The sequence below is a fragment of the Macadamia integrifolia genome, chromosome 10 (genome assembly GCF_013358625.1).
Source record: "Macadamia integrifolia cultivar HAES 741 chromosome 10, SCU_Mint_v3, whole genome shotgun sequence".
Classification (NCBI taxonomy): domain Eukaryota; kingdom Viridiplantae; phylum Streptophyta; class Magnoliopsida; order Proteales; family Proteaceae; genus Macadamia; species Macadamia integrifolia.
In genome coordinates this window covers 9,162,786-9,175,130 of record NC_056566.1, presented here as the reverse complement: position 1 = coordinate 9,175,130, position 12,345 = coordinate 9,162,786, and the positions used below count along the sequence as shown (strand labels likewise).

At 38.4% G+C, this 12,345-nt stretch overlaps 1 protein-coding gene across 1 annotated transcript in view; it reads right to left on the bottom strand.

Annotated features, from left to right (window-relative positions):
• Positions 1-6,038: 6,038 nt before the first annotated feature.
• LOC122091448 (MMS19 nucleotide excision repair protein homolog) overlaps positions 6,039-12,345 on the bottom strand; it is a 56,949-nt gene continuing 50,642 nt past the window's right edge. Inside the window, exons 12-15 of the mRNA XM_042661401.1 lie at positions 6,844-6,924; positions 6,657-6,701; positions 6,497-6,576; positions 6,039-6,386 (exon numbers count right to left, since the gene is read on the bottom strand). Coding sequence (XP_042517335.1) covers positions 6,353-6,386; positions 6,497-6,576; positions 6,657-6,701; positions 6,844-6,924 — 240 coding nt within the window. The 3' untranslated portion in view covers positions 6,039-6,352. The remainder of the gene's footprint in view (positions 6,387-6,496; positions 6,577-6,656; positions 6,702-6,843; positions 6,925-12,345) is intronic.

Sequence of the window (12,345 nt, the reverse complement as noted above, 5' to 3'; positions counted from 1 at the left end):
AGTTTGTTCACACAGCAGAGTAAATGGCTGATATCTTTACTAAACCACTTCCCAAAGATCAATTTGAGTTCCTTAGACAGAAATTGGGAGTGGTGGTTCTTCCCAAGCTTGGGAGAGGGGGAGCAAATTGCTTGATGTTCTACTCCCATATTGGACTCAGGGGGAGTCTATTGGTTCCACCCTTTATACTTGTTTTCAAAGAGGGAGAGAGTTACTCATCGGAGCTTTGAAGTGTATTGGTGATGAGATGGTGGCCAACAACTCTAAAGGGGGAGATTGTTGTTGTATGGTTGTCCTTGTTGGCAACCCGACCACGTGGTGATGATATGACCAGTTTGGGTGACATGGCCGAAGTGATGACATGGCAGCGTTCAAAGTCATCGATGAGATAACATAGCCATAATGTGTGCATGGAGTGGTTTGATTCAAATGGTAGGTGGTGCGTGCTTCTGGGTCAAAATTGATAAAATTATCCTATTTACGCTCGGGGGTATTTTTGACAATAAAAATGACATTTTTTGAAGACCGTTTCTTCATGAAAAAGGTAGATTGTAATTTATCCAGTCCATTGCATCTGATTTCATCGCATTCCTATACCGTATGAAGAAGTTACGATATTTTTGATAGTCGAGGGTAATTTTGGCATTGAAGATGATTTTTTTTTAAAAGAAGTGTTCTCCATGTAACAATATGACAAAAATATGATCTTTCCAACGATTCTAATTTCATCACATTCCGATTTTGTATGAGGAAGATGCAAAATTGGAAAAGTTTAGGGGCATTTTGGTCTTTTTACTTGGCTGAGTCAGATGATTGGGTCTTCTGAAAAGTTGTAGAGTGTCTAATCGTGGCTCCAACGCACTTCATTTCGTCTCAATGGAAAATCATATGAAAAAGTTACATCTATTTCCGTTGAAGCCAGTTCAAAAATCTGAACATGAAAATCAATAGTTGGTCTCAGTGTTGGGTGGATTTTCCAGATTTCATTTTTGAAATTTCAAATGCTTTTGTGTAATTTCAATATCTTGAAGGTCTGAATTATTGTTAAGGGGTTTTTGGCACTGAAATATATGGAGGCAGGGGCTTGACTGTAATAAAGAAGAGTATAGTGTTGTAGAATGAATGACTCAAATTGAGCCACGTAGGCCAAATGCTAATCTAATGAAGTGCGTTGTGCTGACACAAAAGATGCTTGCATGTGTTGGGGCTAGTTGGGTGCATTGGCTATGGTGGTCTAACGCTACACCATATTGCATTGACTAGTGTGTATCGCATGTGCACCATCACTGAAGCTTGATTCCAATCCTTAGATCTGGATCAACTAGATCTTATAGATCCAGATCTAATGATCTTTAAATGCTTCACCTTTATGGGTTAAGCCGACATAGATCCGGAATTTGCGCTGATGTAGCCAATGGTGAGTCGACAACGAGTGTGACTATGTCAACGCCTATGTCACGCTGATGTCATTGAGATTCTCATCGAATGGCTATGGAGTTTTGTCCGTTATTTAAATCGGACGGTTCATATTAAAATATACTTTCTCATGATATCTACGGCCGGATTTGCGCCTTTGTTGCGCACGCCGCTTGCGTAGTCTACACCACTCCTACGAAGATTCCATTTCAAGCTATCTCATTGCTTTAATTTCAAATGGCCATATCTCCTTCATCCCAACTCCAATTTCGGTGAACCAAATTATAGATTCTTCACCATTCCGAGCTCTACACTGTGGAAGAAAAAAAAAAAAAAGGGTTTGAGAAAGTGAAAATGTGAGGATTTTGTGTGTGAAACTCCTCCCTCTATTGTTGACCATTAAAAAGCTTGAAGGTTCATGTGAGTTGTTTAACACTCCATTAATGGTGGTTTAGAAGGGTAGTTGGGTTATATTGATGGTATCTTATTTCTAAGCCAAGGGAAGAAGAAGAATGAAGAGAGGAGCTTCCCCCTCTATTGGTAGAACCATGAATGAGTTTTGTTGCTCAATGGGAGTTTTGTTTATTCCATTAATGAGGGTTTAAGGAGGTGGTTAATGTGTATTGATGATGTATTGACTCAAAGCCAAAGAGGAAGAGAAGAAACCAAATGAAGGTTTGCTTGTGATTACATTGAAGAGCAAGAAGCCAAAGGGGAGAGAAGGTGTGAACACCAAGCTTGTCAGTACAAATTCCTAGTCATCCCAAACAACCATTTATGAGATTCCCTAACCTTGGATTTACATTATATGCATGTATAATGATATGTATGTATGCTAGGGTTAGTTGTGGATGAATGTATACATACTAGGTTAATTGTGGATGAACTGTAAGCATGCAAACTAATTGTAGCTGTATATGCTAGGTAGGGCTTAACTGTAGAATATTGATATAAGTCCAAATTTACTGTATTCTTTATTGAGTGCTTAATGGGTGCTCCCGTGTAGTAGGTGTTACACATTGTACCGGTACTGCGAATGCTATCTCAACTTCGGTTTGAGAAAATTGGGTGTGAGTGCTCCCAACTGTGGGTGTAGTAAAAAATAGTGTATTGAATATGTACGAGACCTTTACGAGCACTACTCCGGAGATGTAGGCAAATTGCCGAACCTCGTAAAACCCTGTGTTTTGAGTGTGCTTTTTGTTTGCATTATATATATATATTGAAGTGAGTGAAATGTCGAATGGTTGTGCACACTTGAAAGCACTTATAAGAGGTTGAATGTGCATACAACTGTGTATAAACAAGGACAAGTGTATCAAGATTTGCCGTGTTAGATATCGAACAAGTTTTGGGGATTAGAATTAGAGTCACTGATTCACCCCCGCTCTCAGTGACTGCCGGGTTGCAACAATATATATCATTCCATCTGTATACATCATATGAGTTGACATACAAAAGAATATTGAGGCCCAAAAACAGTTCATTATTCCTTATTAAATTCTTCTCGCTTTGTGCTTTCAAACTCCTTCAGTTGCGTGTGACCAATCTAATTGATAGCATCCAATCTAGGTAGATGGGCTGTTTTACGAGAGATGCAGTTAGGAGTATTTTAGACGGAAGAATTTTGTCAACTTATTGTAAAAATCATCCAAACGAAATATAAATACTAGAATCAGATTGAAATTTGGAAGTAGAAGAAGATAATGAAAATGTTTTTCCGGGAAGAATCTTTTGAGAGATATGATCATGTAGTGAAAACTGTATGGCCTAGGGAAGAGGAAGTCATCTACTTGGCGAGCTCACTCACCTTGATGTTTAATGTGGTTTTTAAGAATTGTTTATTCTTTTGACTTTAAATTTGTAGTTCTCATAGAGCAGATTTTAAGCACAATGCCTCATTCCTTGAGACATTCTAGCCAATTATCATTGTATAACTCATGAATTTTGGTTTAAGAGATGTTCTAGAAATAAACCTAACTTTAATTCGAAGACATTAAGTAATAAAGTTCCAAATTCATCGTGGATGCCAACACTCCATATTTCATCTTTTTTCCTCCAAAATAAAAGTATCAATGCATAACCTTGAGTATTCTATCCAATAGAGTATATTCAAGGATTTTGAGGGTTTGCTTTTTCGATTGTTTTGTTTTGTTTTTGTTTTTGTCTAGACCCAGGATTTTGAGTTGTACTGACTAGTTTGTCATTCATTCTGTGTCACATATTGGAATACAGTATTTGCTTGACTATCCCCTTACTCAAAAGGCCACATATGCTTTGCACGTGACGGTTTGTAGACATATACTAACTAAAACATGTTCGTTTTGGCTGTTCATGTGCATTCTCAGCATTAAATATCATCAGAAGGCCATAAATGCAATGATCATAACATCCCCATATTTGACGAATTGGAATCTCCAGACCGTGAATCCCTTCCCCAATTAAATTTTTCCAATTTTGTTAGATTGGTTGGCTATTTCAACATTTAAGAAAATAAAACAATCACTCAACCCGAAAAGTCACACATCCATGTTCTGTGTGGACTTCCTTTCCTCAATCATGATTTGCATAGAAATTCAGGAACTATGATACTAGTTGATGCAGAGAAAATAAAACAATTACTCAACCTGAAAAGTCACACATCCATGTTCTGTGGACGATGCCCACCAACATAGAATGAATGATTCAAAGACTTCCTTTCCTCAATCTTGATTTGCATAGAAATTCAGGAACTATGATACTAGTTGATCCAGAGAAACCCAAATTTTCACGGCTACCATATAATTACTTGGTTTACGTACCATACAAGCAAGCCTGGCAAACCCTTGTATGGCTTCTTCTATGTATCGATGGCTGAACCTCAACTCCCACGCTCCAGGGCTATTTCTGGTAGGGGAGAGGGAAGACCGCAGCTCAACTCAACAAGCAAATGTTTCTGTGCCTCTTCCTCCTCAATGACCCTCCAAAAGTTGACAGATCAGCCAGTTAACATCTGCAATGCACACAATATACAGTCACAACGGCCCGAATTAGCCCAGGACCGTACTCTTAGAGGCCTGCCTAACCCATCATCACAGCCCACTGCATACCCTCCGAAACAAATATAATGCAAATATCGATGGACCATAACCAAGAAAAAATTAGACACAATCACAAATTGGTACAGGGAGGGTCATAATGTACGCAGCCTTACCCCTGCTTCGTAGAGAGGCTGTTTCCTGACCGAACCCACTACCACTTGGTCACAATGGATCAAACTTACCGTTGCACCAAGGTTTGCATAAGACAGATATGCTGTCATGCATGAAACAATAGGAGTAACAAATGAAAAATGATATGAAGTTAAATAGACATGCAATAGATATTAGTGAAAACTGATAGGTCATTCAATACTGACACATGAATCTTTGTATTTTGGAAGTAGCAGCACCTCAAGAGTTTATAAATGCACATGATGCTATTCCTGCAATTAATCTTTGGCCTGCTGATTGGATGAAACCAAGCCATGCAAACATTCCTTGGCCCACGAAGATTGGGTTTTCTGGAACAATCATTGAACCTCCTCTCCAGATTCCACCCAAACCCTGCAGTTGGCAAGCATGTGTGATTGCTCTAATGGAATGAATTCCACAAACCATAAGCTAAGAATTTACCACTGTTGGGCCACATTCCAACAGGGACTACCACTTTGTTTTCCAGTTTTGGATGCATCAAAATGTCGTCCTAGATGCTATAGTAAACCAAAGAGCCGTATTTGAATTACTTGTTCAATGAATTACACAGAAAGAGAGTTCATCATAACTCATAAGTACTACAAACATGACACCATCTAGGACGACATCTTATCTATTATTTCATTTAGAATTCAGATGCAACTTTCCAGCACTGTAATGTCCAAGCCATAAAACAAAACCATGAAGGTTACAGAAGGATGGTAATAAGAAAATTTGTTACGGAGACTGAAATTAAATTCAAATGGACACACTTGGGAGAGAATATTGCAAACAAAATTAATTAGATATCTTTGTACACTATCAATGCAAAAGAATGAGAGTCAAAGCCCTTTATATCGACATATTTACAGGTTAAGGATATAACCTACAGTCTTAGCGGGAAGCAGAATCTCCAAAAGAAAGAAAAACTCCTCTTAAAGGCTTTCCCTTTATAAGGAAGAAAAATTAAAATGTTAAAAGAGACGATGCCAATGAAGAAAATGCCCGACTTCTGCCAAACAGAAAGTAGCCCCAGAACCTATCAAAATAAAAAAGAAAGTAGCCCCAGAATTTATGACAATTCTGAACCATAAACACCAGTTATTTCCTTTCATCAGACCATTTTGCTGCACCACAGCTAATTTTGTGTGATGTTATCACTTTGTCCAGTATATCAAATCATCAGCATGCTACAGGGTTAAAGCTTAGAGTCATCTGACCCAACAGATGACCATGACAAAACAGTAGAACCTAGAGATCCACCACCAGACCTCAATAAAAGGTGAGGGGCAGGCCAAGTTCCAGAACATTTATCCACCACTGGATTTCATCATAAATTTTATTGAAGTTAGAGAAGAACCAGCTGGTCCATTTCTACACTCAGCTTCAGATTGGTAAAAGAAGCCAAAAGAAAAAAAAATTCTTGATCTTATTTTAATAAACATAGAAACTGAAAAATGTAACAGTCGAGATGAATATTCTCGGGAGAAAAACATGTTAGCTAGCAGGTTTTTCTATTCAGGAAACCATACTTTGTCCACAACAGGAAGATAAGGTGTAATCACTTCAAATCCACATGGATAGTTCCATTCTGTTGAAATTTCCAACGGTATTATAAAATGAAAATAAATACAAAGAATGAGCTTCACGTGGAAACCTTTTGGAGGAAAACTGTGTTGGAAAGATGAGCATTCTCAGCAAGTTTTAGCTCTTTGTCATGCCTCTCAAAAATGAAGATTCCTGAATGCAATTGATGCCCTGTCATTACAGTCAATAGGAAATAAAACCAACTTGGTGTATGAACTTGCAGAGAAAGATCATTGATTCGAGGCAAACAAAAATATAGGCTGGAAAATACAAGTTTTTACCAAGCTTGACGACATCGAACTGCTTCTTGACGAACTATCCTCTTCGGATCATCAAGAGCCTTTAAAATCGCTCGTAACACCTGAGAGAAAAAAATAATATATCACATTATCTTTGTGAAGTGAAACTGCCAAATAAAGAACAGTAATGTCATAGCCTCACCAATAAGTGCCGCCTGTTGTAAATGAGAAAAGCAAACCGATACACCTTTACAGAGGGCAATACCATTGGAATTATGTAGTTTTTTTTTTCTTCTAAAATACATTAATAGCTGTCTGAACTCAGTCTAATGAAAAAAGAAAACAGTGGAGGACAAAATCCAAGTCCCATATACTACAGAAAAACCAACCTGTGTTCTCCTTGGATAAATCCTCACATAGGGGAGCCCAGATAAAGCAACAAGACATTGAATTGCTGTCTCTCGAACAAGCTGAATCATGCCAAGAAAGGTTTACCAAGTTTAAGCTGAAATAATCTGAAAGCATTGTTTATCCTATAAGCTTCCTCAAAGTTCAGGGCAAGGAATATAAAAGTTCTAAGAGAACATCTGGGAAAGGAAAACAAGTAAATCAAGAAAAAATATATTGAAATGGGAAAATAAGAAAGAAAATGTTGTTAGTTCTCCACATCCCATAAGCACGATAAGTTTTTTCAACAGAAAAAAAAAAAAAAAAAAAAAAAAAAAAAAAAAAAAAAAAAAAACCTCATTGGTTCTTCCTACCCCATGGGCTTAATTGCTTTTAAAAATTAGCAGATTTTGGATACTTTAATCCCACATGTTAGTGAAATGGATTTACTTATTTATTTAATTTTTTGAATAAATCAAACTACTACTCTTCTTTGTATTAATCTAAATAGTACCTTGTAGTAAAGGAAGCTTAAACCTTCAATGTAGGAAACCAATCACGAACTCACAAACTTTAAATTCCATAATGAGCCAAGAACGGCTTATTTCCCTCCCCAATCCCGCTCACAACCCCCCCTCCCAAAAAAAAAAAACAAATATACTATCCTCTCCCTCTCCTCTTCTACATGAAAGTTGGTGAGAAGGGGGAGGGGGACAAATTATTGTTAGTCACCATCATGATGACCCTACCAGAAAAGTCAATATTTTTTAAAGGTGATTTTTACTTTTTAGCAATTTCAAGTCTGTGGCCCTCCCCTCTGCCATTTCTTTCATTAATATATTTCTGGGGTTGAAAAATTCTGACATAAATTTTTAAAGTATTTCTATGAAAGTTGGTATTGTATTTAGTTTCTTTTTTCTTTTTCATTAATCTATTTTAAAATGAGTGTTATATTTGTTATTCATTTCTCCATATTCCATATTACATTTTAAATTCATTTTAATCCTCACAAATTATTTTTCATTGGCTTTGCAAAACAGAAGTAAATTTCACTGGTTTCAATTTATTTTGTTCTCCTGATTTTATATCCTAATATAGCCTTTTTTCTTTTCTTTTCTAGATGTTTTACAAACATTTTCCCTTCTCTTTTCCACAACTTCCCGCCGTGTATTGCATGCATTTTTTCCCTACTTCTCAGAAAACAAGAGTGATGAGATCTTCCAAACTGTCGAGAAAGAGATGGGAAGGAAGAAGGCCAGCACAATATGGATATTAATACCAAGATTCTTGGTGGATGTCAAAAATATATGATTATAACAAACCTAGACAACAAGATTGAAACCATGAGAAGGTCAACAACAGATCAGGTCAGTTTACGGTTGCAAGCAAAGAAGCTCACAACCATGGAAACTTGCGACAGAAACAGCAGAAGATTGAAACAAGGAAAAGCAGAACTAACAAAACCTTTTATTGAAAACCAATTACAAGGTAGTGTAAAAGAAGATTGCGGATGATGATGTACACATAAGAGAGAGAGAGAGAGAGAGAGAGAGAGTCTCAAGATCGGTGAGAAAAGAAAGGCAGTTAGAAACCCCATTGACTTTGCCCAGTATCCTTTCCAAGTCGATGGCTCGTTGATAACCCAGAACCGTGCTGGTTGACCCGAAATCAGCAGATCCCATGGATCGAGATTGAAACTTGCACTAGCACTACCCGTAGAGGCAGCATTTTACCAGGGAAAAAAGCTTGAACTGCCGCTGGTGAATTTGTCTCTCAGATCGGAAAGTTTTTTCTATTCATTTTGGAAACTGAATCGAAAAAAGCCATAGTCTGTTATTTGGATTTCAGTAGAAATGACCAAAATTTTCCAAGAGAATTTCAGTTTAAAGATAACGAAAAAGTAAACAGGTGTTGACTCTGTGGACATACCAAATTACAACCAAAACTTCAGTATTCAGCGAAAGTTCAGTCTCATTACGAAATTTCAGTATCGTTTTGCCGAAACGATACAAAGCAATTATATATATATAAATTCAAAACTTCAATCAAAAGGGGTCAAAGAGTTTCGGCAGTTTCATCAAGAGGGAAAAAAAAAATATGATTTCATATTTTTTTGTCAAATCACCAACATTTCTTGGTGAAACAAGGTATTGGGGACTACTACAATGAATCAGCATCAATAATTTGCAGAGTGTTAGCAAGATTTGTGCAAGATTCCAAATTGGAGATATATCCTTTTTCCTCAAAATTAATTTTTACAGAAAGTACGGTAAATATTTAGTGGTAGGGATTCAATTTTTTCATATGTTAGATACCATACGAGGATCTACAACTTCACAAAGTCGGATTTGATTTTCTGTTTCTAAGTTTCCTGCTTAAATTTTTTTTCAAGAAAGGGTAAATATATTGGTTGGGGCTCGATTTTATATATGATGACATCGTTAGCTGACTTATGGCTTCATGGAATCGCTTTTTGGAAATTAAAAATAATTTTTAAACAATTCATAAAATAAAAAACAAATAGGGGAACATACTATGTTTTAGTTTGAAAAAATCATAAAAAATTTCTGGAAGCATTGTTGATTTGTTTTCAATTGAAAATGATGATTAATGTGTCGTTCCATGCTTACCTTTGGTTAATTAGGGCATTATTATTTAAAAAAATATATATGTAGGAAATAGTTGTTGTTTTAGGAGTCTTAATGGATGGAGAAAAGTTAATAATGGGTGCATATTTTTGTTAAGATTGCATAATGGCAGCTCAGCTTGTGCCAACTATGAAAGTAGATTGGTTAGGGTAAACCAAGGAGTCATCACTAACTGAAGACGATTGGCAAGAATCTTGGTAATAAATTTGTACAAGAGGTTGCAAAGAGAAATGGACCTGAAATCAGATAAGGAAGAGGCTCTTTTATTTCGGAATGAGACAAAGGTATTGTTCACAACTTGGATTTGGGAGGGATTGAAAAAGAAGCTTCTGATAGCCTTGACTAAATCAGCTTCAACAATGTCCCAACAGGAAGAGAAGAACCCTATACTGAAACCATCAGGGCCCAAAGCTTTGTTGGATTTGTGGGAGAAGATGACGGATTTGATCTCATCAATAGAGGGAATGGCTTGAAGGGAAGCAAAGAGATGGGGGGGATCAAATTTGTTGAAGAGATCATGAAGGAAGGGGGAGGGGGTGAGAAGGGGCCCAAGGATGAAGGATGTTAGAAAAGTAAGCTACTGCTTCAGATTTAATGGCAGCAGGATGGGTGAGGGTGGTGCCATCACTGGAAGTGAGCTTGACGATGGAATTGGAGTTAGATCTCGACTTTAAGGATCTGTGGAAGTAGACGGAATTAGAGTCTCCCCGGTCCAACCATTCGATGCGGAACATCTGCTTGAGGAAGCTCTCTTCTTGGGCGAGGAGGGTCTGCAAGCTCAAGGGTGGAAGCTCTTTCTTTCTCGGCGAGGGGAGGTTGAGAAGATTACCTAGGAGGTGGGATTGGATGGAGGCCAACTTATCTTGGCACTCGGAGACCTAAGAGATGTTACCAAAGGTTGAAAGATTCCAAGCCTTGAGGACCAATTTGGCATTCTTGAGTTTCCGGGCAAGGGTAATGAGGGGGGAGAAGAAGGCCTGAACAGGAATTTTCTAGGTAAAGCGGACTAAGGAAAGGAAATCAGGTGGTGGGACCACATGTCATAATTTAAAGGGATTGGGAGATGGAGCTATGATCAGAGAAGACAAGGAGATCAAAAGTGGCATGGGAGGAGGGAATGAGGTAAGCCAAACGAGGTAAGCCAAACTTTATCGACAAGGACTCTATCAAGTTTGCAGGCAATTCTTTGAATGTTGCTTCATTTTTTGTGCCAAGGAAATTTGATTCCCGACCATCTCATGTTGTTAAGACAAAAGTCTTCAAGATAAGAGTTGAAAGCTTCAATGGGACTAAGGGTAGCAGGAGAGCCTCCAACTTTCTCACGGGAGAAACGGATCACATTAAAATCCCCTTCTACACCCCTAGGGAGGGAGGAGACCTGGGAGGAGGAGCAAAGAGCATCCCAGAGGGAAATTCTCTCTGGGACACAATTGACCCCATAGATGGCAGAGAAGAAAAAGGGGTTGGCATCTAAAGGATAAAAAATAGAGAGGTGTATGGATTGGGAGGTGGAAATAGCAGTGATCAGAAGCTTAGAAGGGTTCCAAAGAATCCAAATGCGGCCAAGAGGGTTAGAGGAATAATTGGATAGGAGGGACCAAGAAGGAGCGATTGAAGAGGCTATACGGATGGCATTAGCTTCAGGGATTGTAGTTTCAAGGATGATATAGTGGGTTGAATGATTGTTCTTGATGAGAGATCAGATATAAGCTTGTTTGGCCAAGGAATTGATACCTTGGACATTCCATATAAGCTAGGGGATCATAAAAAAGGGGGGGGGGGTTGCAACAAAAGCTCTGAAGAGCAAGAGGCGCTGGTCTGCTTAGAAGAATTCTAGCTTCTCTTGTATTCTTGGATAGTAGTGGAATGTTTGGCCGAAGACTTGCTGAGGCTGGAAGAAGCTTTTTAAGTTTTGCAGGTATGAGAAGTAGGCAGCTGCCGAGGGGGAGCTATAGAGGCAACCGAGCTATGAAGCGGGGAAGAGAGCCTTCTAGTTGTTGTCCAAAAGAGGCGAGGTAGTCGACGGAGGGCCAGAAGGGGCAAGGTAAATTTCTGAGGAGCGGAACTCAGCTGGGGCAGGGAAGTGGCATCAGCAAGGGTATTGACAACATCGGAGATGTTGGAGATGACAGTGGTGGAAGGCCCAGAAGGGGCAAGATAGCTAGTGAGGGAAGCAACGATCATAAACATGGCAGGAGCAGAAGACAAGGTGATGATTGGAGGCGTGGTAGAGATAGGAGTTGAGGTGGATGCTGGAGATGAGAAACACTGGAAAAGTGGTGGTGACTACAAATGTGGCAGAGATAGTAGCTGAGATGGTGGCTAGAGACGTGGTAGAGACAATAGCTGCGGTGGTCGCTAGAGATGAGGCAGAGATAGTAGCCACGGTGGAAATTAGAGATGTGGCAGAGACTATGGTCGTGGTGGTGGCTGCAGACGTGGCAGAAATAGAGAGTAATTGTTCTTATTACTCTCAAATTACCCAACCATTCTCTCATCTTTTGAAGGGTGTTAATACATGTCGTGGGGGATTAATTCCTAGAGTTTGACCTTTTTTTGAGAAGGTTGATTTGGTGGACTTTTTAGGTTGATTTTTGTTGAATTTTGGGGGAAGTGAAGTACTGATTAGTTTTTAGACTAGGTAACTGATATAGGATACTATCTAATTGCAAGCAATGATCAAATTGAGTATTCGAGGTTTGGAGGGTTAAAGTAATACATATGTAGACTGAGCTAAGTGGAGTATAGCAGATTCACACAAGTGTCGTTTGATTGTTTGAGTTATGTCTAATATGCTTGTTACTGTTGATATATGCTGACAAAGTGATTTTTTTTTTTTTTTTTTTTTTTTTTTTT